General features: G+C 35.6%; 1 protein-coding gene across 1 annotated transcript in view; it reads right to left on the bottom strand.

The window, feature by feature from the left end:
• The window catches only part of LOC150093937 (uncharacterized), a 209,264-nt gene that overhangs the window by 108,969 nt on the left and 76,585 nt on the right, over nucleotides 1-23,710 (bottom strand). The window contains exons 9-10 of the mRNA XM_090412924.1: nucleotides 14,812-14,949; nucleotides 3,678-3,770 (exon numbers count right to left, since the gene is read on the bottom strand). Of these exons, the coding sequence (XP_090269050.1) occupies nucleotides 3,678-3,770; nucleotides 14,812-14,949 (231 nt within the window). The remainder of the gene's footprint in view (nucleotides 1-3,677; nucleotides 3,771-14,811; nucleotides 14,950-23,710) is intronic.

The raw sequence follows: 23,710 nt of genomic DNA, 5'->3' as shown, positions 1-23,710 counted from the left end.
TCTGTAAAGAAAATGATTTGCCAACCAAGGCATTGCTTCCCTTGGATAATGCCCCTGGATATCCTCAAAGCCTTGCTGAAGTAAGAACATCATTGGATGTCAAGGTTGTTTACATGCCCCCCCCCCCCAAAACACAACATCGCTTTTGCAACCGATGGATCAGGGGATTATATCAATCTTCAAAGCCTATTACCTCCGTATAACATTTATGGAAATGGTAAGAGTCTTGGACACTTCAGGAAAAACTATTAAAGACTATTGGTGGTCATTCGATATTTTGAAGGGCATTTATTTATTTATTCATATGGAGTTTCCTCCCTTTTCTTTCCCATCCCTATTGGGGCGAGTTGAGCTCCCCCCCCCCCCTCTCATGGGGAGGTTAAGTATTTATGGCTGTAGATCCGTGTGTTCACGGGACTGGTTTGCCTGCTTGCAGGATGAAAAACCCCAGTTAAACTATGAGAAAAAACCCTGCTGTCCATGCTCAAGACCGGCTAACTTGGCTATGGCTGAGGAAGATCCTTAAGCTCCTCACTTCGGCGACAAGAATCAAACCCAGGACACTCCTTCCCCAGGCATATGGTTGCGAAGCACAAAACCACTAGGCTAACTGCGCAGACTTTGAAGGACATTAACAAGGCAGATTGGGACGAAGTGTCAGCAAAGTGTTTAAAAGGAGCATGGCGAAAAATTCTTCCAGCATTTATGCATGACTTTGAGGAATTAAACCAAGAGGAGAATGTTATTGAAGACGTTACCAAGCTTGCGCGAGAGATGGGATTGGACGATATTACAGCTGAAGATGTCACACAAGTCTTAGAGAGCCATGATAAACTGCTTTCCAATGAAGACTTAAAAGAATTAGCCGAACAATTAAGTCAACATCCAAAGGAGGAGAAAGAAAACTAAGAAGGCCCTCTGAGAGATATAAAAACGGCCGATTTACAGCATATCCTTGCAAGTAGAGACACTGACTGATGAACTCTGCGAAATGGACCACGATTGAGAACGGAGTGGGAACATAAAAAGGAGTGTAATCGCATCTATTCGACCTTGCACTGAACTCCTTAAAGAAAGAAAAAGAAAATCAAGGCAAAATAAAGATTTATTGTTACATAGACCATATATTTATAACTTACTTAAGCTTTTACAAACTGCCTACCGGTTTCGCTAGTAACTGACTAGCTTTCTGAAGGCTTGCATGGTACAAAAAAAGGTAAATGCAAAAAAGGTTTAAAAATACAAAGAACCGTTAGTACCTGTTAGGTAGCTAGGGTGACACGTTCGCGTGACATAACTACTCAGCATCATGAACACGCGTTACATGCAAACCTCCCATTAAAATTGGGTTCGTTTTATGCCTGTTTTTTCAGGAACGGAAGTGAGACGTAAACCAAGGGCTACCTGTATTTGGAATTGCACCATGTAAGTTTTTAAAGTGGATTTATAAGATTCTTTCTGCTCACCACATGGACTGAGTACTTTCCTTATGCAGTGTTTGAGTTTTGGTTTTTACAGTGGCTATTAAATGTAGCACCTGATTTTTGTTGTTTATAGTCAATGGTCCAAACCATTGAGATAAAGTATTTAAAATACATAATATAAAAAAATAATAAAATAAAAATAAAAAAATAAGGAGGGAGGGATTTGCAACTGAGAATGTCCTTTCCTTCTTTTTTTTAAATAAAAACAAGCACATTGTTTCTTTAATATCGGTATCACTCATGCATTTAGAATTGTAATTAGGTCATGAATCTAACAATTTAGTTAACATTATATCCACTGTTATATCCTGAATGAAGGAATCTTGCAAAGAAATCATTCATTCGGAATCCAACATATTAAACTTACCAACAAAGAGAAATGCCTGCACATCAGCTGAAATTAAAAGTGAAACTTCTTCACTTTATGTATAAAATTTGTATTCTTTATTTTATGTACCATATATTTAAGCTATTGTGATCATATTAAGATTTTTTTTTAGAGTATGTCTTAAAAGAGGGATAATCTAATTTAATTTAAGCCTCACTTAAGCTGTGTAAAGAATAACTGTGAGTCATCAAATAGTTACTAAATAATAATTCTTGGAAGATATAAAACTACACATGTACAGCGTAACGCTGGTGGCAGTTGCATACACGGAACATACTTTGACGTGAATTCTGGAAATGCAAGAGCATAACAGCGTTGGGAGAGCAAGGGATGAACCCAAGGGGAGAAAAGAGATGGGTCGTGTGCAAAAGGGACTCTGAAAAAGAGGGTGCTCTATCGAAGAATATAAGGGGATGAGCCCCGTATCGGAGATCTCTCTTGTTGTATCGTTTTCCTGTTTGGTGGCTTGGAAGTTGGCGGGAGTTCGTGTAAAGGGGGGGGGGATGAAGCGTCTGTGCTAGGATAAGATGTCGGACTGCAGGCTTTCTTGAAAATGGAGAAGGATTCTACGCAGAGCTGAAGGTAAAAATTTCCAGTCCTAGCAAAATCAAGCCATCGCTGAGAAGTCCCACTGAGTTGTTCCTGAAACGCAAAGATTTAAGTCAGTTTATGGCAGAAATAATGAAGATAGTGTAACCCCTACATTGCCGTATGGACAGCCAATAGACAAGAAGTAACCAGACGTACACATGGTGCTGAAAGACGCAGAAAAAGTTCGGTAAGGTGAAATTACTCTATTTTGTGTATAAAATTCATTAGAAGAGAGAAGATTGTTTGTGAATGTGAAATTAAGAACAGTATTCTAAAGAACTCTGTGGACAGCCTCTAATTAGAAAGTTAACCTCCTTTGAGAGAGTAAGAAGAATTGTTTGGAAAAGATCTTTAGTAATTGTATGTGATAGGATTAACTTAATGAGATCAGAATTGTGGATTTTAGTAACTGAGTAACATTAGAATAGCATTAGAGAAAGGAATTTTAGTTTAACTTCATATCATTTGCTATCTATCCCAATATGCAGTCATTGTGTTTCGCATGCTTTATGACCTTTAATTCATTTAGAATATGTTAACCTCTTAACTCGAGTTTCATTTAGTATTGAGTCATAATTGAGTGTATGAATTTTGTATTCTGTTTATATTCCAATAAACATGTCATATTTACCTAAACCTGAGTCATGCCTGATTACGATTCCAAACTACCACTTATGAAAATAAAACCTATTTTGGCAGGAAGAAATTAGAAAGAGTGTATAATTATAGATTTTGGTCACGACTGCAGTCTGAATCTATACAGCAGCATTAAAGTAAAGTATTGTGTGAGAACAGCTAAGAGTCTAGTATCGTCTCCCTGAGTAGGAACCTTTTCTACTATAGGATACTGGCTGGCGCAGCATAATAAAAATTTGCCAGTATCAGAACAGGAAACAGTCCTAGATATAAATAGATGTAAGCATATTAGGCCCGATATCTGAAGAAGCAAAATAGCGATAGAAAGATAGAATAGGAAGATGTAAATCAGAAAATATAGAGAAAGCAATGACCTAAGAATAGAACAGCCGGTAGGATTTTAATTGAATAAGGTTTTGAATAAGAAAGGACATAAACAAGTAACAACTAATTAAGTATAAATAATATATTTAACACCACTAAGGGATTCTATCTTCAAAGAGACTATTCCGAACAGTCTGGTTGCAAATTCCTCCAGGGTATTTTTGCAAATAAAACTTTCCAAAAAAATTACTTACCCAAATCCGCTTCTTCCTTGAAGGTTTAGAAGGATAATTAGGTCCCAGACATTCTGCATGATAGGTGTTTTGACATTTATTACATTTTAAGAGCTGGTGAAAGGGGAAAAAAATCCTAACAGTTACATCAGTATTAAAAATCAATTCTAAAAATTTATTTAATGCAAGTACCAATAAACAATACATAAATAAATAACCGAATACCAATATTAATTGCATAAAAGCAACAGTGAAAAATCACTTGAAACCAAATTAAACTAAAAATACTTTATTTCATCATTCCTAATGTGTGCCTTCAGGGAGTGTACATGATATTTATGGTACTGCTACATGAAAAAGTTACATCATTACTAATTCCGATCAACATTTTTCCTCCAAATTAATCTGTTATCTGTCAAGACTCCAATATCATCAGATTTATATTTTTCTCTTCTAAGGCACTTTTTACTGTATCAATCGACCAAGATCTTGGTTTTCCTCTGGGTCTTTTTCCTGCAAACTCAGCAAAGAACACTTGTTCTGTTAATCTTCTTTCTCTCATTTTCTATTTGCAAAAAACACTTGTTTTGATAATCTTTTCACTCCTATTCTGTTTAAGTGACCATACCACCTGAGATTAGCTCTGATAAAAATGAAGTTCTTTCATAATATATTCATTATTAATAATGATACTGCAGTTATACAATCTATTCACTACTCCTTTTTCTCAGAAAACACGTCTGTTGGGGTCAGTCATTGATCAAGTGTTTTATTTTTAATCCAGTTCTCAGATTCATAAATTAAAATTGGTTTGAATACTGTCTCGTATACAGCCAGTTTAGAGGTTGACTAATTTTTCACTTATAAATAAAAATTTATTCAATTTACTAACTACCGCACCAGCTTTGCTAATTCTGTTCTATTTCCATATTTAATTTGCCATCTTAACTAAAATTTGAGCCTAAATAACTAAAATGTATTACTTGTTCTATAGGTTCTTCATTGAAGATGCAGTTGATGTTTTCAATTTTTTCTGCCTATCATTTTATTGCTGATTTCCATATCAAATTTATGACAAGTTATTATTTAGTCAGCGAAGCTTGCAGACTTGTACTGGATTAATTTAGAAGTATAACATCATCTGCATAAAGTAAAGAGCTGAGATTAACATCTCTAATTCTGATACCACTTTCCTTCATAATGTAATCTGTATAGATAAGGAAATAACAGTGGAGAATAACGTGCATCCTTGTTTCACACCTGATTTTTTTATGGCTTTCTCTACTTCAAGAATCGATATGCATTCCTGATTGCATTCCTGCTGACTGTTTTCTACCACCATGGTGTCACTGCTTGTTTCATTCAGCAATCTTTCAAAGTAATTACTACAGACATCTAGAATATCTTAATCTCCAGTTTTCATGTTACCTTAATGATCTTAGATCAATATAATAATATTTCCCCATTTCTAAGCTTTTTTAAAAGCATCCAGAATATTTTGTCACCTTCCTGATATTTATTTCCTATGTTCTTGCCAAAGTCATCCCGTGACTTTTGTTTAGGTAGTGTTACACAGTGCTTTGCTTTCTTACATTTTTTTCTCTGTATTCTCAAAGAGCACAAGCTAACTTAACTTGCCAGGAACTTTTGATAAGTTTTCTTTCACTCCTTTTCCTTTAGAGAAAGGAAGTTGAACTTTGGGACTCAAGAAGTTAAAGGAAACTTGAACTTCCTGAGTCCATTCACCATGGAGTTCTATTTTTCTATCCTTACAGATAACTTTACCATATGCTTCTTTGGCTGAATCAATCAATATTTTCTTCAAGGTTTGTCACTGAATCTTCCAAATTTGGTTTTTGTTTTAAAAAGTTTTTATTTTTATTTTTTAATAATGTTTGCATCTTTTAGTCCACAGTTCACATCTGAAAGCTGTTCAACTTTGATTTGTTTTAAAACTTTCTTAAACACTCTTCTTTTCAATATAACATTCAATTTTATCCTGCTCAAAACTAAATGATGATCATTTCCAATTTCAAATCCTCAGTGATATCCTGAACCAGCGTTCAGATATCACTATAAATAATAACAAAATCAAAGAGACTTTCTAGCATTTTCTCTCTGTGAATTTGTGCCCAGTTTTATATTGGAACATGATGTTTGCAATAATTAGTCTATGTCCTGAAGAGAAACCAGCAGGAACCTACCATTATTATTAGTTTTGCTCTTTTCTCCATATTTTCCCAAAATATTTCTCTAACAAGGATTAACTATTTGTTGTGTCAGGTGCCTTCTCTAATGCCTTGAAATTTTCCTACTCCAGCAGCCTTTTCATATTTCATGTTTTTGATAGCTTTCTCCACTTCAAGTATTGATATGTATTCCTGATTGCATTCTTGTTTAGTAATTTCTATCACCATGCTGTGTCGGCATGTCAAGACTATTTCAAAAAAGCAAAATAAATAATTTATTAATGCATTTTTTACAGAAATACAGTACACAAACAGTTCACAATGGAATGAGCATGTGTATGTGTCGCATGCATTATATCTGCAGATGATAATGCTTTGCAGTGAGTGCTGAAAGAAAGGAATTAAGAGTAACTGGAGACAGATCTCCTTTCCCAACAACACACACTAGAACAACCTTATCCCCAGAACAGCAGAAATAATTCATTACAGAAAATCGAACAAACCTTACTTATTCCCAGGTAGCACAATAAAGTAAATGAAAGGAAAAAGAATACAATGGGAAGGTGACATACCATTGTTATCCTGGATGTAATACCAGCAATGTAGCAAGCGTTGGGCCATGTCCTCCCAAGGGAAGAGCCTTAGAACATGTTCTTTTTTTTCCTCGCAAGCAAATCCATTAGCTGACTGATTCTTGCTAGGCTATCCACGACTACGGTCTTAGCAAAGCAATGCAAGACTACCGGGATTTCCCCTTTCCAGATGTCAATGAGTCATAATTCAGGGCAACATCTCAATAGATGGTTTGGAAGAATGAAAAGAAAAAGACATTAGGAGAAGTAGAATATATACAAAAAATATGAAGAAGAAAATTATGTAAAAAGTGGAATAATGGAAAGGCCAGTATCATTGCGGGAAGGTCTTCACCACTACTAACAGGTTCATCACAGCCTCATTAGAAGATATCTATCTGGACCAAATGACTGAGAATAAGCTGGCAATTTGGGATTTAGCTAATCAAATTGCAGTTAGCTTAAACCAAAATAAAACGGTATACAACATGATAAAATTCCATGGATGGGCTAAGGATATTTTTGACCCTATTTTTATATATATTTTTTACAGTCTCTAGAAACTTGGCTCTAGAGACCAAACATAGAACTTTTTCAAACCACTTTAGGCCTCCAGTAAGTGGGTGGGTGGATGGTTTCACACCTGGTGATGAAATTCATCTCCCACCTAAAGACAATGATAAACATCAATAACCATGGCAGGATTCAAACCCACAGTCTGCTGTTGGTTGGAAAGTGCTAACCACTCAGCCAACCAGGCTAGCTTTTCTCATGGTTATCTTCATGCTAATGAAGGATGGTGTGGATATTGCCAGCCTGGTTAGCAGAGTGGTTAGCATATCCGCTCTCCAGCCAAAAGGCTGCGGGTTTGAATCCTGCCACAGGCATGGATGTTTGTGATTGTCGGCAAAAATATTAGTGGTGGTGGTGGTGTGGTTTGATGTAGTTGGATTGAGTGGTGGAAATGGAGAGCTGTAGAGCAGGTGCCCTCCCTTGATGAGTCTTTGGCTCCCTGGAGGTGTCATGTAATCATAATAATAACAATACGAGTGTTTAAGTGTTGCAGATGATCTTGAAACATGGGATGTCTGAGTATGCCATGGTTGTCATATGAATAGGATGAATGTAGAGTACATAATTTATGCATAAGAGAAAGAGGAGAGGTGATATAACAGAGGTCAGAGTCCCTTTGCATTGTGAATCTTGAAAACAGGGATAAAACCATTATGCTCTCTAAACACCGAATTAAAGAGCATATTGCAAAAGTGGCTGAAACAGCTAATCAGATTACTTGGTTACTGAAGAACATCCTGACAAGCAGAGATAAACAATTTATTTTACTTCTTTTGAGACCTGGATTTCTTGGGGATGAAGAAGAGGTGGAGAGGATCGAAAGGAAGGTAACCAAGATAGTGGCAAATCCATGGAATGCACCTTATGAGAATTGGTTGAAGATTTGAGAGTTACAGAAATTGGTAGAGAGGAGGAAAACGGGTGACATGATTGAGACACACACAAATTACTGAAAGCCTTTAAAAAAAAAATAATAATAATAAATATATATATATATATATTAACGGGGTGTTTAAGGGTCAAAGCTGAATAACTGAGAGGAGACCTCCACATAGCCTTTAAAGGAATGCGGAGAACCGACCAGGGCTTCTGACCTAATGTCCAATCCTCACCTTCTCATGGTGCACCCTGTTGGGTATCTATTTGGATACTGAACGAACGAAGATTGTCTGGCAATTTGGGATTTAGCCGACCAAATTGTATTCTTATTGGTTAAACCAAAATAAAAAATGATGGTACAACATGACAAAATTTCATGCCGGCCGGGGCGTCGCCCAGTTAAACAAGGCCCCTGTTGTTTTCGCCAGGGAAACAGGGCGAACAGCGAAAAGTCAGCTACTGGAACAAATCTGAAAACAAACCCCAACTCAACATCACCAGAGTTAAAGATCGGTACTATCAATAAGAAGCCTGAATGGCAAAGAAATGGAGCTAGCTGAGGAATTAGATAAGTACCAGATTGACATAATAGGGGTGACTGAAACAAAAAAGACCAAAACTGGTGAGATCTTTCTGAGCAATAAATACAAAATTTTATATTCAGGCAATGACAATCAATGAAAAGAAGGAGTAGCCATAGTATTCAACACAAAATACGAGGCTAATCTTCTTGAATGGCAGTCAGTCTCAAGTAGAGTAATGTGGGCAAATATGAGAATGGGGAACTGGACAATCAGACTTATTTGTGCCTATGGTCCCACGGAAGGTTCTACTAAGGTAGAAGTGGAGAAATTTTTTGACGCTTTAGAAAAAGCAACTGACACAATGAAAAATGAAAAGTTGGTCCTTGTTGGGGATCTAAATAGCAGAGTAGGAAATGATGTTGAGACATACAAAAATATTTTGGGAAAATTTGGAGAAAAGAGCAAAGCTAATAATAATGGCAAATATCAGTTGGATTTCTGCTCAGGACATGGACTGGTTATTACTAACACCATGTTCCAACATAAAAATGTGCACAAATTTACATGGAGAGAAAAGACTAGGAATAAGAAAAGTCCCATTGACTATGTTATTGTTGATAGTGATGTTTTCTCCCTGGTGCAGGACACCAGAGTGTACAGAGGATTTGAAATTGAAAGTGATCACTATTTAGTCTTGAGCAGGATAAAATTGAATTTCATATTGAAAAGAATAACATGTAAGAAAGTTTTAAAGCGAATAAAAGTTGAGCAGCTCTCAGATGTGAACTGTAGACTAAAATACACAAAGATTATTGAAGAAAAAACTAAAGAGTTTGAGAACAGGAATCAAAGCTTGGAGATTCAGTGACAAACTCTGAAGAAAACATTGATTGATTCTGATAGAGAGGCATGTGGTGAGGTTGTCTGTAAGGATAAAAAAATCAGAACTCCCTGGTGGACAGAGGAAGTTAAAGAGGCAGTGAAGGAAAAGAAGAAAGCATATCAAAAGTTCCTGTCAAATAAGTCAGCTAGTGCTCTTAGAGAATATAGAGACAAATGCAAGAATGCTAAACACTGTGTAAAACTAGCTAAACAAAACTTATGGGAGGACTTCCGCAAGAATATAAAAAATAAATATCAAGAAGGTGGCAAAATATTCTGGAGGTTGTTGAAGAAGCTTACGAATGGAGGAGAGAGTGCTGTAAAAGGAATTAGAGATGATAAAGGTGACATGAAAACGGGAGAAAAAGATATCCTTGAAGTATGGAGTAATTACTTTGAAAAACTGCTAAATGAAACAAGCAGTGATTACAGCACAGTGATAAAAAACACTGCCCAGGCATACAGTCAGGAATACATATCCATACTTGAAGTAGAAAAAGCCATCAAAGGCTTGAAATGTGGAAAGGCAGCAGGAGTAGATGATATTCGACCAGAAATGCTCAAGTATAGTGGTATAAGAGTCTTACAGTGGCTGCACTGCATAGTTCAGAAAGCCTGGACAGAGGGAAAAATTCCCGATGATTGGAGTAGAGCTCTCATAGTACCAATATATAAAAAGGGAAATAAAACTGAATGTGAGAATTACAGAGGTATTTCCCTACTGAGTGTTCCTGGCAAGATCTATCCAAGTATACTTGAGAAACGGTTGAGAAGAATTGTGGAAGAAAAGCTTGGTGAAGAACAAGCTGGATTCAGGCCAAATAGAGGTTGTCAGGATCAGATCTTCACTTTACAACAAATGGTCGAGAAAGCATGGGAATATAACAAAGATCTGTATTTAAGTTTTGTCGATTTGAAAAAGGCATATGACAAAGTGCCAAGAGAGAAGCTATTCAATACGCTGCAGTTGTATGGTGTCAATGGGGCATTATATCAAGCAATACTTAGTCTTTATTTGAGTTGTAAGTCAGCAGTTAGAATTGAAGGAAGTACAGGAAGCTGGTTTGATGTTAAATCGGGTGTGAGACAAGGATGTACATTATCCCCTCTGTTATTCATTATCTATATGGATCACATTATGAAGGAAAGTGGTATTAAACATGATATCAAAATTGGAGATGTTAATGTCAGCTCTTTGCTTTATGTGGATGATGTTATACTTCTAAATACATCCGCTCTCATCTTCTAAATACCATATCTCTGACTAAATTGAATAGCTGTTGTAATAGATATGGTATGAAGGTCAGCAATAAAAAGACAAAGACAATGAAAATAGGCAGAATCATTGAAAATGTCAACTGTGTTGTGAATGGAGAACCTGTGGAACAAGTAAAACATTTCAGCTATTTAGGCACGATTTTTACTGAAGATGGTAAATTAAATATAGAAATAGACAACAGAATCAGCAAAGCTGGTATGGCAGGAAGTCAATTGAATAAATTCATATGGAATAAGAGAGAAATTAGTTGGAACACCAAATTAGCTGTATACAAGATAGTGTTCAAACCAGTTTTAACTTATGGATCTGAGAGCTGGGTCAGAAGCAAAACACTTGACCAATGACTAGAGACTACAGATATGAAAGTCCTGAGAAAGATTATAGGCGTGAACAGATGGCATCAATGGCAATATCATATTAAAAACGAGGATATTAGGAAAGAACTTGACATTGTCAGCATCCAGGAATGCGTTAGCAGAGCTAATCTCAGGTGGTATGGTCACTTAAACAGAATGGGCGAGGAAAGATTAGCAAAACAAGTGTTCTCTGCCAGGTTGGCAGCAAAACGACCCAGAGGAAGACCAAGATATAGGTGGATTGATACGGTACAAAGTGCCTTAGACGATAGAAATATAAGATCTGATAATGTTGGAGTCTTGACAAATAACAGACTGATTTGGAGGAAAATTGTAGATAGGATGTTAGTAATGATGTAAATTTTTCATGTAGTACTATCATATCCTGTACACCCCTTGAGGGTACATGGCAGGAATTTGATGATGATGATGATATATATTAACCATTACAGGTTACTCTGCCTTGTAAAACCAGAGACTCGAGACCCATAGTCCAGTTTTGAATGTGTAAGTGCACAGTATGAAATAAGCAAAGCTCGCGATAATAGTGGACTATTTTTGGCTACATTACCTGAAATTATAAATATTGGGGAAAAAAAGACATTAATGAGAACAATGGCATCATGTTATCATCAACCTATCTTTGTGATATTAACTTTTCTAGAAACAGCAAATCTTTGGAATTTCATGGTTTCTTCGGGGACAGGGATTGAGATATGTTTGAAGGTTTGTTAAAATGATGTTGAAATAAAAATGAACATTGAAGTGAAAATATACTCAGTATATTTTTAACATTCAAATTCAGAAATAATGAATATGTAATGACAACAATAAATACATATAACAAAGATGACAAGATGGGAAAGTAAAGTCTCTTCCAGAGAATCCCATATGAACTAGTATCTTTTCTCTGCTTGCAGTATCTTTCTGGCTAGATTTGACTGCATATGGGCCTATGTGGTATATGTGTTAAAGAGATCATGCAAATAGAAAATAAACCCTAAAAATTAAATCAGAATGTGAAAACGAAGTAAAAACCTAAGAAAGCTAAAAACATAATAAAATATAAATGTATCATCATCATCATCAAATTCCTGCCATGTACCCTCAAGGGGTGTACAGGATATGATAGTACTACATGAAAAATTTACATCATTACTAACTTCCTATCTACAATTTTCCTCCAAATCAGTCTGTTACTTGTCAAGACTCCAACATTATCAGATCTTATATTTCTATCGTCTAAGGCACTTTGTACCGTATCAATCCACCTATATCTTGGTCTTCCTCTGGGTTGTTTTGCTGCCAACCTGGTAGAGAACACATGTTTTGCTAATCTTTCTTCACCCATTCTGTTTAAGTGACCATACCACCTGAGATTAGCTCTGCTAATGCATTCCTGGATGTTGACAAAGTCAAGTTCTTTCCTAATATCCTCGTTTTTAATATGATATTGCCATTGATGCCATCTTTTCACGTCTATAATCTTTCTCAGAACTCTCATATCTGCGGTCTCTAGTCTTTGGTCAAGTGTTTTACTTCTGACCCAGCTCTCAGATCCATAAGTTAAAACTGGTTTGAACACTGTCTTGTATACAGCTAATTTAGTGTTCCGACTAATTTCTCTCTTATTCCATATGAATTTATTCAAATGACTTCCCACCATACCAGCCTTGCTGATTCTGTTGTCTATTTCTATATTTAATTTACCATCGTCAGTAAAAATCGTGCCTAAAAGACCGCGCGGTTAGCCTAGTGGTTTTGCGCTTCGCAACCATATGCCTGGGGAAGGAGTGTCCCAGGTTCGATTCCCGTTGTAGACGTGAGGAATTTGAGGATCTTCCTCAGGCATAGCCAAGTTAGCCGGTCTTGGGCGCGGTCAGTAGGGTTTTTTCCGCCAGTTTATCTGGCGTTTTTCATCCCGCAAACAGGCAAACCGGCCCCGTGAACATACACCTCTACAGTCAAAAATATATCCCCCCCCCCCAGCGGCAGACCAGGCGACGGGTCGGTTGGGAGTAGTACTAACAAGTAGTCGCATCAAAGTAACACGCGGACCCTGCATAGGAAGCGGGAATAACGCGAAAGAAGAAGAGTAAAAATCGTGCCTAAGTAGCTGAAATGTTTTACTTGTTCCACAGGTTCTCCATTCACAACACAGTTGACATTTTCAATGATTCTGCCTATTTTCATTGTCTTTGTCTTAATATTGCTGACCTTCATACCATATCTATTACAACAGCTATTCAATTTAGTCAGAGAATCTTGCAGACTTGTAAGGGATTTATTTAGAAGCATAACATCATCTGCATAAAGCAAAGAGTTGACATTAAAATCTCCAATTTTGATATCATGTTTAATACCACTTTCCTTCATAATGTGATCCATATAGATAATGAATAACAGAGGGGATAATGTACATCCTTGTCTCACACCAGATTTAACATTAAACCATCTTCCTGTACTTCCTTCAATTCTAACTGCTGACTTACAACTCAAATAAAGAATAAGTATTGCTTGATATAATGCCCCATTTACACCATATAACTGTAGCGTATTGAATAGCTTCTCTCTTGGCACCTTGTCATATGCCTTTTCGAGATCTACAAAACTCAAATAGAGATCTTTGTTATATTCTCATGATTTCTCCACTATTTGTCATAGAGTGAAGATCTGATCCTGACAGCCTCTATTTGGCCAGAATCCAGCTTGTTCTTCACCAAGCTTTTCTTCTGCAATTCTTCTCAACCGTTTCTCAAGTATACTTGCATATATCTTACAAGGAACACTAAGTAGGGAAATACCTCTGTAATTCTCACATTCAGTTTTATTTCCCTTTTTATAGATGGGTACTATGAGAGCTCTTCTCCAATCATCAGGAATTCGTCCCTCTGTCCAGGCCTTATGAACTATGCAGTGCAGCCACTGTAAGACTTTTATACCACCATACTTCAGCATTTCTGGTTGTATATCATCTACTCCTGCTGCCTTTCCACATTTTAAGCCATTGATGGCTTTTTCTACTTCAAGTATGGATATGTATTCCTGACTGTATGCCTGTTGAGTGTTTTTTACCACTGTGCTATCACTGCTTGTTTCATTTAGCAATTTCTAGAAGTAATTACTCCATACTTCAAGGATATCTTTTCTATAATAGTATTAACCATGCTCTCCGATATATATTACAGAGACAACTGGTCAAAGTGAATAGGTTGGTAATTTAGAGTAACTGTAGTCTAAAATACAGTACACTATTGTATGGGGCTCCATATTAATTGCTTACCATTTCAATTAAGCCATAGAGTGAGTATTTATAAAAGTATAAATCATTAACAAATATAATGGAATGTATATGTGCTTGTGTTTAAAAAAAAAGTTTGCATGGGATTTTCTAGATGCATAATTTCGTCTTTGCTTGTTCTGGATCCTTTCCTGCTTTTGGAATGGAAATAGCAATTGACTTATGCCAAGAATCCAGAGCTCTCAGGTTCGTTTCACACCAAGCAATAAGGGATCATCTACTAAGTACATCATATGTTGGTGCAATTCAGAATAAGATGAGATAAATTGGAATCCTCACTGCAAATAAATACTTGATTTACAAGATTTTTACAGATTCTGATGTCGCATCCACCCATTATTTATTCTTGTGAATATAAGGGTCTAAATAAGTCCACACATCCATGTTTCTTGAAACATAACTTAAACTTTAAATTATTTAAAGTTCAGAAATGGATATCACAGTTTTCAGTTTTCATGCAAATTCACAAATAAAATCCAAATATCAAAATTTAACTTGGATCAAAAAAGCCAGTTTTTAGGTTTTCAAAATTAGATAACTAATTTCTCAACATTTCATAATTTTTATTCATTAAGAAAGAAAAAAAATTGAAATTCTTACATTATCTTTGTGCCCACATACACCACATGTCTGACAACGATGACAGCACCAATTTTCAATATTTTCTTTTTGTGGAGCATCTTCCTGATCAAGGCAAAATTGGTGAAAGGGCTCACAGCACACTATGCAATAAATTATCTAGAATAAAAGGATACTTGCAGTTAATAGAGTGAGTATTTACAAAAGTATAAATCATTAACAAATATAATGTAATGTATATGTACTTCTGCTTAAAAAAAAAAATTTGCATGAGCTTTTCTAGATGTGCAATTTCATATGGTGTAGATTTCAGTGTAGTCATAATCACACAAATTCATGAAATTATTTAGTATTTTTTTTTTAAATATTTTTAAAATATTTACTTGAAGTTCATTTCTTTCTAGAAAAGATTATGAAAAGAAACTTAAGTTTCCTGAATTCCATCATTCTCTTCTTTCTCATATGAACATATTACTATGACATTTTCACAATTTGCATTCAAAATCAAAATTACAAGCATTTCTATATATAATCAATTTCATCTGCCACAGGAAAAACTCTCTATCAAAAAGTGAAAACTATGTGCTTTTCTAGACCTTTTGCTTTATACAATTAAATAACAATTTTTATTTTCAAAAGATACATTTCGGTGATTACACCACATTTTTTTATTATTCAGTTATATAAAACACTGAAATAATAGTTCCCGACAAGTTTCGTAAATTGTAGGATTTACATCTTCAGGGGATAAATAGTGTAACTTAAAGTTTAAACAAGAGAATTAATAAATATAAATCATAACCGTCTGGCTATTCATAAAACTAAAATAACAGAATGTAGATATACATCATTATTGACGTTGAACAATATTGGACGATGTCACATGTTCTTGTTCTCGTTCATACAGTCCAAGCTCAGATTGAGGAAGATTTTTTATTAGAGCTGACCACACTTGATGGAGAATAAAACCTTGATTTTTATTGCATTGGATTGGGTTTTTTAGCATATTAGCAGCTTCTTTAAATTTTCTTATATAACTGTTGTTTTCTATGTATGACATCGTCGTTTTTTGCCAGAGTACATCGTGTCCAGTGGAAGTGGTATGGAAAGCAAGACCCGTTTTTTGTCCTCTTTTGTATTGTATGTCTTTTTGGTGTTCAGCTATGTGTATTTCTCCAGATCTTCCTGTCCTACGTAGCAAATCCTGCAAGAGCAATGGATTTTGTAGACTCCTGGTTTTTTAAGAGGATGATGAGGTGGTTTTGGTGGATGTAGGAATCTTGAGATTTTTTCCAAAGGAAGGAAGGCTACTTTTATGTTGTGTTTGTTCATTAATTTGGCTAGCTTATCTGTAACATTTTTGATATAAGGAAGCGATATTGCATTTTTGTAATCCTGTTTTATTGTGTTGTTAGCTGGAGGCATTTTAAGGATTCCCTCAATGGTTTTTGTTTCATATCCATTCTGTTGGAGGATTTGTGTTAAGTATTTTAGTTCTTCATTATATCTCCAACACAATTAAGCTTATTTTTATTAAGCTTATTTTTTGTGAAGGATGGTGGTGTGAAGTTGCATTTAGAAATCTTCCAATATACTGAGAGATTACTTTCTTCATTAACTTCTAATAGAATATCCAGAAAAGGAAGTTTTTTATTTTTTTCTTGTTCTAAAGTGAATTTTATGGTGTTGTGCAAATTGTTGAGATGATCTTTGAAATTGATAAGTTCATCTGTTGTTCCACTGAATATGATGAAAATATCGTCCACATAGCATAGCCATATTTTTGGTTTTTTATGGTAATTCTTAAGAGCATTGTTTTCAAATTTTTCCATAAATAGGTTTGCTAATACCGGTGATAATGATGAACCCATGGCCATTCCTTCGTTTTGTTCCCAGATTCTATCTTTATAGGTGAAAAAAGTATTCTTTATACAATGTTTAAAAAGATTCAAGATGTCCGGAGGGAAGAGGTCTTCTAGGAGATTCAAAATTTCTTGTCTCGGGACGTTTGTAAACAAGCTGATAATGTCGAGACTTGCTAAGATGTCTGTTGGACCAATATGTATATGTTTCACTTTTTCTATGAAATGTTTAGTATTTTTTATGAAGGAAGATGTTTTTCCTATATGTTGTGAGATCATGTTGGTGAGGTATTTCGCCAAGATGGAAGTTGGTGAATCTCTTCCATCTACTATTGGTCTTAAAGGTATATCTCTCTTATGGATCTTTGGAACACCATATATTCTTGGTAACAAAAGGATGTTTTGATTGTAAGTATTTTTTAAGTTCTTCCGTCCAGAGAGGCACTTTTTTTATTAGATCATTTGTTTTTTTGTTTGTAGGCCAAGTCGGGTCTCTGTCTATGGGTTTGTAGGTGTTGGTATCTTCCAGGAGACTTTTCATTTTGTTATCATATTCTGTAGCATTTAAAACGACAGTTGCGTTGCCTTTATCTGCTTTTATTATGACAATATTTTTGTCATCCTTTAACTTTTTAAGGCAAACGTATTCATTGTAAGGTAGATTCCTACGAGGTAATCTGCTTTTTAATAGTAAAGCTGTACTTTCTATACGGATAAGATCTGCCGTGTTGTCTCCGGTAGATTTCTAATTCCTTTTTCTATTTGTGCTATGATATTAATTTTTGGAAGGAAACGTGGGGTTAAGGCGAAGTTAAAACCCTTAAGTAAAAGATTATTCTCCCCTTTTGTTAGGACTCTTGAAGAAAGATTAATAACTACTTTTAAATGATCTAGTTGTTTTTTATGTATTTCCTTCTTCTGAAGGAGTACGTTGAACTTATGAATTAATGTATGTTTCTTCTGTTCTGAGATCGCTATTGCTTTGTTAAATGTAACACTATCGATGTTGTTCCATAGGTAGGATGGAAGAGATGTGGCCAGTTCATTATGAAGAGAAAAAGTGTTATTACTAATTAATGCTAATTCAGCTCTAGTGACTGTAATTCTTTCTCTTAGAAAAGCTAGTTCCATTTTATGATAAACTCTGGAGGCCTTGTTTGTGTGGAATATGCGTTTTATTTTGATGAATTTCGGGATGACTTTGTTATCTCTGCATCGGATGAGGAAAATTAGACGATTAATGAAGTTGAGATGTTTAATGCGTAGTTTCTCTAGTTGTATAACTTTATGCCAAAAGCACTCACCGTAAGTTTGTAATTGCAGGCATAGACTTCTGTGGCTAATTGGTTCAAAATATATATTTCGGTGATTACACCACATTTTTTTATTATTCAGTTATATAAAACACTGAAATAATAATTCCCGACAAGTTTCGTAAATCGTAGGATTTACATCTTAAGGGATAAATAGTGTAACTTAAAGTTTAAACAAGAGAATTAATAAATACAAATCATAACCGTCTGGCTATTCATAAAACTAAAATAACAGAATGCAGATATATAACGTTACTGACATTGAACAATACTGGATGATGTCACGTGTTCTTGTTCTCGTTCATACAGTTCAAGCTCAGATTGAGGTAGATTTTTTATTAGAGCTGACCACACTTGATGGAGAATTAAACCTTGATTTTTATTGCATTGGGTTGGGTTTTTAGCATATTAGCAGCTTCTTTAAATTTTCTTATATAACTGTTGTATGACATCATCATTTTTTGCAGAGTACATCGTGTCCAGTGGAAGTGGTATGGAAAGCAAGACCCGTTTTTTGTTCTCTTTTGTATTATACGTCTTTTTGGTGTTCAGCTATGCGTATTTCTCCAGATCTACCTGTCTGTCCTACGTAGCAAATCCCACAAGAGCAAAAAAGAGGAGAATAATCTTTTACTTAAGGATTTTAACTTCGCCTTAACCCCACGTTTCCTTCTAAAAATTGATATCATAGCACAAATAGAAAAAGGAATTAGAAATCTACCGGACAACACGGCAGATCTTATCTGTATAGAAAGTACAGCTTTACTATTAAAAAGCAGATTACCTCGTAGGAATCTACCTTACAATGAATACGTTTGCCTTAAAAAGTTAAAGGATGACAAAAATATTGTCATAATAAAAGCAGATAAAGGCAACGCAACTGTCGTTTTAAATGTTACAGAATATGATAACAAAATGAAAAGTCTCCTGGAAGATACCAACACCTACAAACCCATAGACAGAGACCCGACTTGGCCTATACACAAAAAAACAAATGATCTAATAAAAAAAGTGCCTCTCTGGATGGAAGAACTTAAAAAATACTTACAATCGAAACATCCTTTGATACCAAGAATATATGGTGTTCCAAAGATCCATAAGAGAGATATACCTTTAAGACCAATAGTAGATGGAAGAGATTCACCAACTTCCAACTTGGCGAAATACCTCACCAACATGATCTCACAACATATAGGAAAAACATCTTCCTTCATAAAAAATACTAATCATTTTATAGAAAAAGTGAAAGATATACATATTGGTCCAACAGACATCTTAGCAAGTTTCAACATTATCAACTTGTTTACAAACGTCCCGAGACAAGAAATTTTGAATCTACTAGAAGACTTTTTCCCTCAGGACATCTTGAATCTTTTTAAACATTGTATAAAGAATACTTTTTTCACCTATAAAGATAGAATCTGGGAACAAAACGAAGGAATGGCCATGGGTTCATCATTATCACCGGTATTAGCAAACCTATTTATGGAAAAATTTGAAAACAATGCTCTTAAGAATTACCACAAAAAACCAAAAATATGGCTACGCTATGTGGACGATATTTTCATCATATTCAGTGGAACAACAGATGAACTTATCAATTTCAAAGATTATCTCAACAATTTGCACAACACCATAAAATTCACTTCAGAACAAGAAAAAAATAAAAAACTTCCTTTTCTGGATATTCTATTAGAAGTTAATGAAGAAAGTAAACTCTCAGTATATTGGAAGATTTCTAAATGCAACCTCACACCACCATCCTTCACAAAAAATAAGCTTAATTAAAACTCTTCGAGACAGAGTATACAATATCTCCAACACACAAGAAAGATATAATGAATCCTCCAACAGAATGGATATGAAACAAAAACCATCGAGGGAATCCTTAAAATGCCTCCAGCTAACAACACAATAAAACAGGATTACAAAAACGCAATCTCGCTTCCTTATATCAAAAATGTTACTGATAAGCTAGCCAAATTAATGAACAAACACAACATAAAAGTAGCCTTCCTTCCTTTGGAAAAAATCTCGAGATTCCTACATCCACCAAAACCACCTCATCATTCTCTTAAAAAACCAGGAGTCTACAAAATCCATTGCTCTTGGGGGATTTGCTATGTAGGACAGATATGAAGCTGAGATTAACATCTCCAATTTTGATATCAGGTTTAATACCATTTTCCTTCATAACGTGATCCACATATAGATCATGAATAACAGAGGGGATAATGTGTATCCTTGTCTGAAACCAGATTTAACATTAAACTATCTTGCTGTACTTCCTTCAAGACTAAGTACTGCTTGATATAATGCTCCATTAACACCATACAACTGTAACATTTTGAATAGATTCTCTTCTTGCACCTTGTCAAAAGCCTTTTCTAGATCTACAAAACTTAAATACAGATCGTTGTTATATTCCAATGATTTCTCAACTTCTTCTTTCACTACGCGTTATTCCCACTTCCTATGCAGGGTCCGTGTGTTACTTAGATGCGACTTCGTGTTAGTACCACTCCCACTGACCTGTCGCCTAGCCTGCCACTGGGGGGGGGGAATATATTTTTGACTGTAGCAACGTTATGTTCACGAGGCTGGTTTGCCTGTTTGCGGGATGAAAAACGCCAGATAAACTGGTGGAAAAACCCTACTGCCTGTGCCCAAGACCGGCTAACTTGGCTATGGCTGAGGAAGATCCGCAAATTCCTCACGTCTTCGACAGGAATTGAACCTGGGACATTCCTTCCCCAGTTATATGGTTTCGAAGCGCAGAGCCACTAGACTAACTATGCGGACCCATGATTTCACAACTATCTGTCGTAAATTGAAAATCTGATCCTGACAGCCTCTATTTCACCTAAATCTAGCTTATTCTTCACCAAGCTTCTCTTCCGCAATCCTTCTCAACCGTTTCTCGAGTATACTTCCATATATCTTACCAGGAACACTCAGTAATGAAATACCTCTGTAATTCTCACATTCAGTGTTATTTCCCTTTTTATATATGGGTACTATGACAGCTCTACTCCAATTATCTGGAATTTGTCCCTCTGTCCAGGCTGACTATGAAGCTAAAATTATAGAATTCCATAGATTTGTCATATCAGCGAGAAAGAAATTTAACTTTGAGCTTAATCAAATTGCGAACAGGGATGAAGTGTCTCTAACTTTTGATGTTCCTTCAAATCGGACAGTAGATTCAAAAGGCACCATATCAATAGTGATCAAAACAACAGGTTACAAAACAACTCAGTACACTGTAGTTTTCGGTGCGTGGATGGAACAAAACTACCCCCATGTTAATCTTCAAGAGAAAAACGTTACCAAGAGATGAAATTCCTCGTGGCATTATTATCCACGTTCAAGATAAAGGCTGGATGGACGAAACAGGAATGAAATTATGGATACAAAAGATATGGGCAAAACGTCCAGGTGCGTTGTTTAAAATGCCTGTGATGTTAGTGTGGAATCAATTCAGAGTACATAAAACAGAATCAACAAAGAAACTTCTAAAAGAAATGAATACAGAATTAGCTGTCGTTCCTGGAGGCCTTACAAGTCAATTACAACCCTTGGATGGATCTATTAATAAACCATTCAAAAATTTTATGCGGGAAGAGTGGAACAAATGGATGGCAAAGCCAAATCACGATGTTACAGCAACAGGACGTATGAAACTGCCAGCAATTTCAGAAGTATGTACCTGGGTGAAAAATTCATGGGAAGCTGTGAAAGAAGAGATGATTATAAAGTGATTTAAGAAATGCGGGATAAGTAATGCGATGGATGGTACCGAAGATGACGCAGTTTTTGAAGGGAGTGACAACAATAGCTCAGACGAAAGTAATACGAACGGTGACATTAATGAGACGAGTGATAGTACCGAGAGTGAAGATGAACTGAATATTGCTAATACAAATGATTGTAACAATAAATAAAAAATAAGTAAGAATTTGTAAATATCTTTATATAATAAAATATTTTTTTCTAAAAATCGTCTCATAAATTTGGGGTGCGTGTTATCGTCTGAAAAATACGGTACTTTTCCTATTCTAATCCAAATACCTGCTCAAATCAAATAATTCTTATAGAATGAAGGACTTCATCCCCCATTCTACTGAAAATTTCTTATCTCTATCCGATCTGCTCTGATTCTCCAACATGCAAGCAGTCTGAGGGAAAAAATTCAGCATATCACAAGCAGCTCAAGGGGGAAAAAAAAAAAAAAAAAAAAAAAAAAAAAAATGCCAGCTTCATTCTTGACCTCCAATGCAGTCTAAAAGCTAACTTGGAAAAATAAATAAATAAAATATATATGAAGATTGATTCTGATAAAGTCAAATACAGAACACTTGTTTTCTGTTCAAGCATCCTGGTTCCTAGCCAAGGTGATTGGGTGTAACTTTTGCCCATCCATGATTCCACCCTCTGACATGCAGATGGTACTATTGTAACATCAAAGGGAAAAAAACTGATCTATCTTGAAGTGCTTTTTCAATATTTCCAACTCAACAGACATCTACTTTATAGCATGGAAATAAGTCTATGTTTAGCCTATTCCAAAAAAAGGAGATAAAGTTAGCCAACATATTGTACTCCGAATTGCTCTTACCTCAGTTCTCTCAAAAATCGTGCAGATCATCAACATTCAACTTCTTCACCACCTGGAAATGCACTGGTTAATCACTGACCAGCAATACAGATTTGCGCTCTCCATCCACAGCCAATTCCTTACCATCACAATCCCTTTTAGACATAAGCCATGGAAAACCATTTCTCCATGGAGAAACACAGAGAAATGGTTGCTCTTGACATTTGTAGGGCAATGGACTGGATCTGGTAAACCCACTCAACAAACAAGCATCTTATGGTTATGTCCTCTACTCTTCTGAAACTGGGTTGTCAGCTTCTTTTCTCTCTTCTGATTTCTCCACCAGAACAAGAATGCCAGGCCTCTGTGCTTTCACCTGCAGTCTCTTCCTCCTGCAATAACATTGCCTTCTAGCACAGACTTCAAACTCAGTCCAATCTAAATATGAAAACACATTCATTACTCTTCATCACTTGGCAATCCCTGTAATGTGGTGGTGGTGGTGGGGGTTTTACTCTGATCTTGTTGTTTTTCACTATAACGACGATAACCTAGTAACTTCATGAACTTCAATGCCACCAAAATACAGTTGTGTCATCTTCATCTCCAATCTACTTCCCCTTATTCTTGATAATACCCAAGTCTCCCAACAAGAAAAGATTTTCCTTCTTATGACATTTCACATCTCTAGCCTCTCCAGGCACAAGCACATCTCGGCCATTCTTCAACTTGCAAACAATTTTTTTTTTCATTCAAGACATTACTTCTTGCCTGTACAAGGGCTAACATTGCATAAATTCAAAATCTATTTGCTTTGGGATTGAAGGTGGTACACCTGAAAGCTCCTTAAAAATGCATGATACTATCCATAAGAGGGCAATCTGAATACCTGATGATCAATCTCTCACAGATATTCTGTTTAGGCCTTATATCTCTTCTGTGGGTATATCTATGACAATGTTCTGCTGAACTGGCCAGTTCAGTAGAGTAAGAGACTTTTCTTATTTCTTGCATCTTCTCTCCATGTGAATTTGTGCACATTTTTATGTTGCAACATAGTGTTAATAATAAGTAATCCATCTCCTGAACAGAAATTCAGCAGGCATTTTTACCATTATTATATATATAACAATGTAAAATGATGGCAC

The sequence above is a fragment of the Typopeltis vanoorti genome, chromosome 23 (assembly GCF_054136105.1).
Source record: "Typopeltis vanoorti isolate ZY-2024b chromosome 23, IOZ_Tvanoo_1.0, whole genome shotgun sequence".
Lineage (NCBI taxonomy): Eukaryota > Metazoa > Arthropoda > Arachnida > Uropygi > Thelyphonidae > Typopeltis > Typopeltis vanoorti.
The sequence above is the reverse complement of the archived record's forward strand: the minus strand, read 5'-3'. Positions and strand labels throughout refer to the sequence as shown.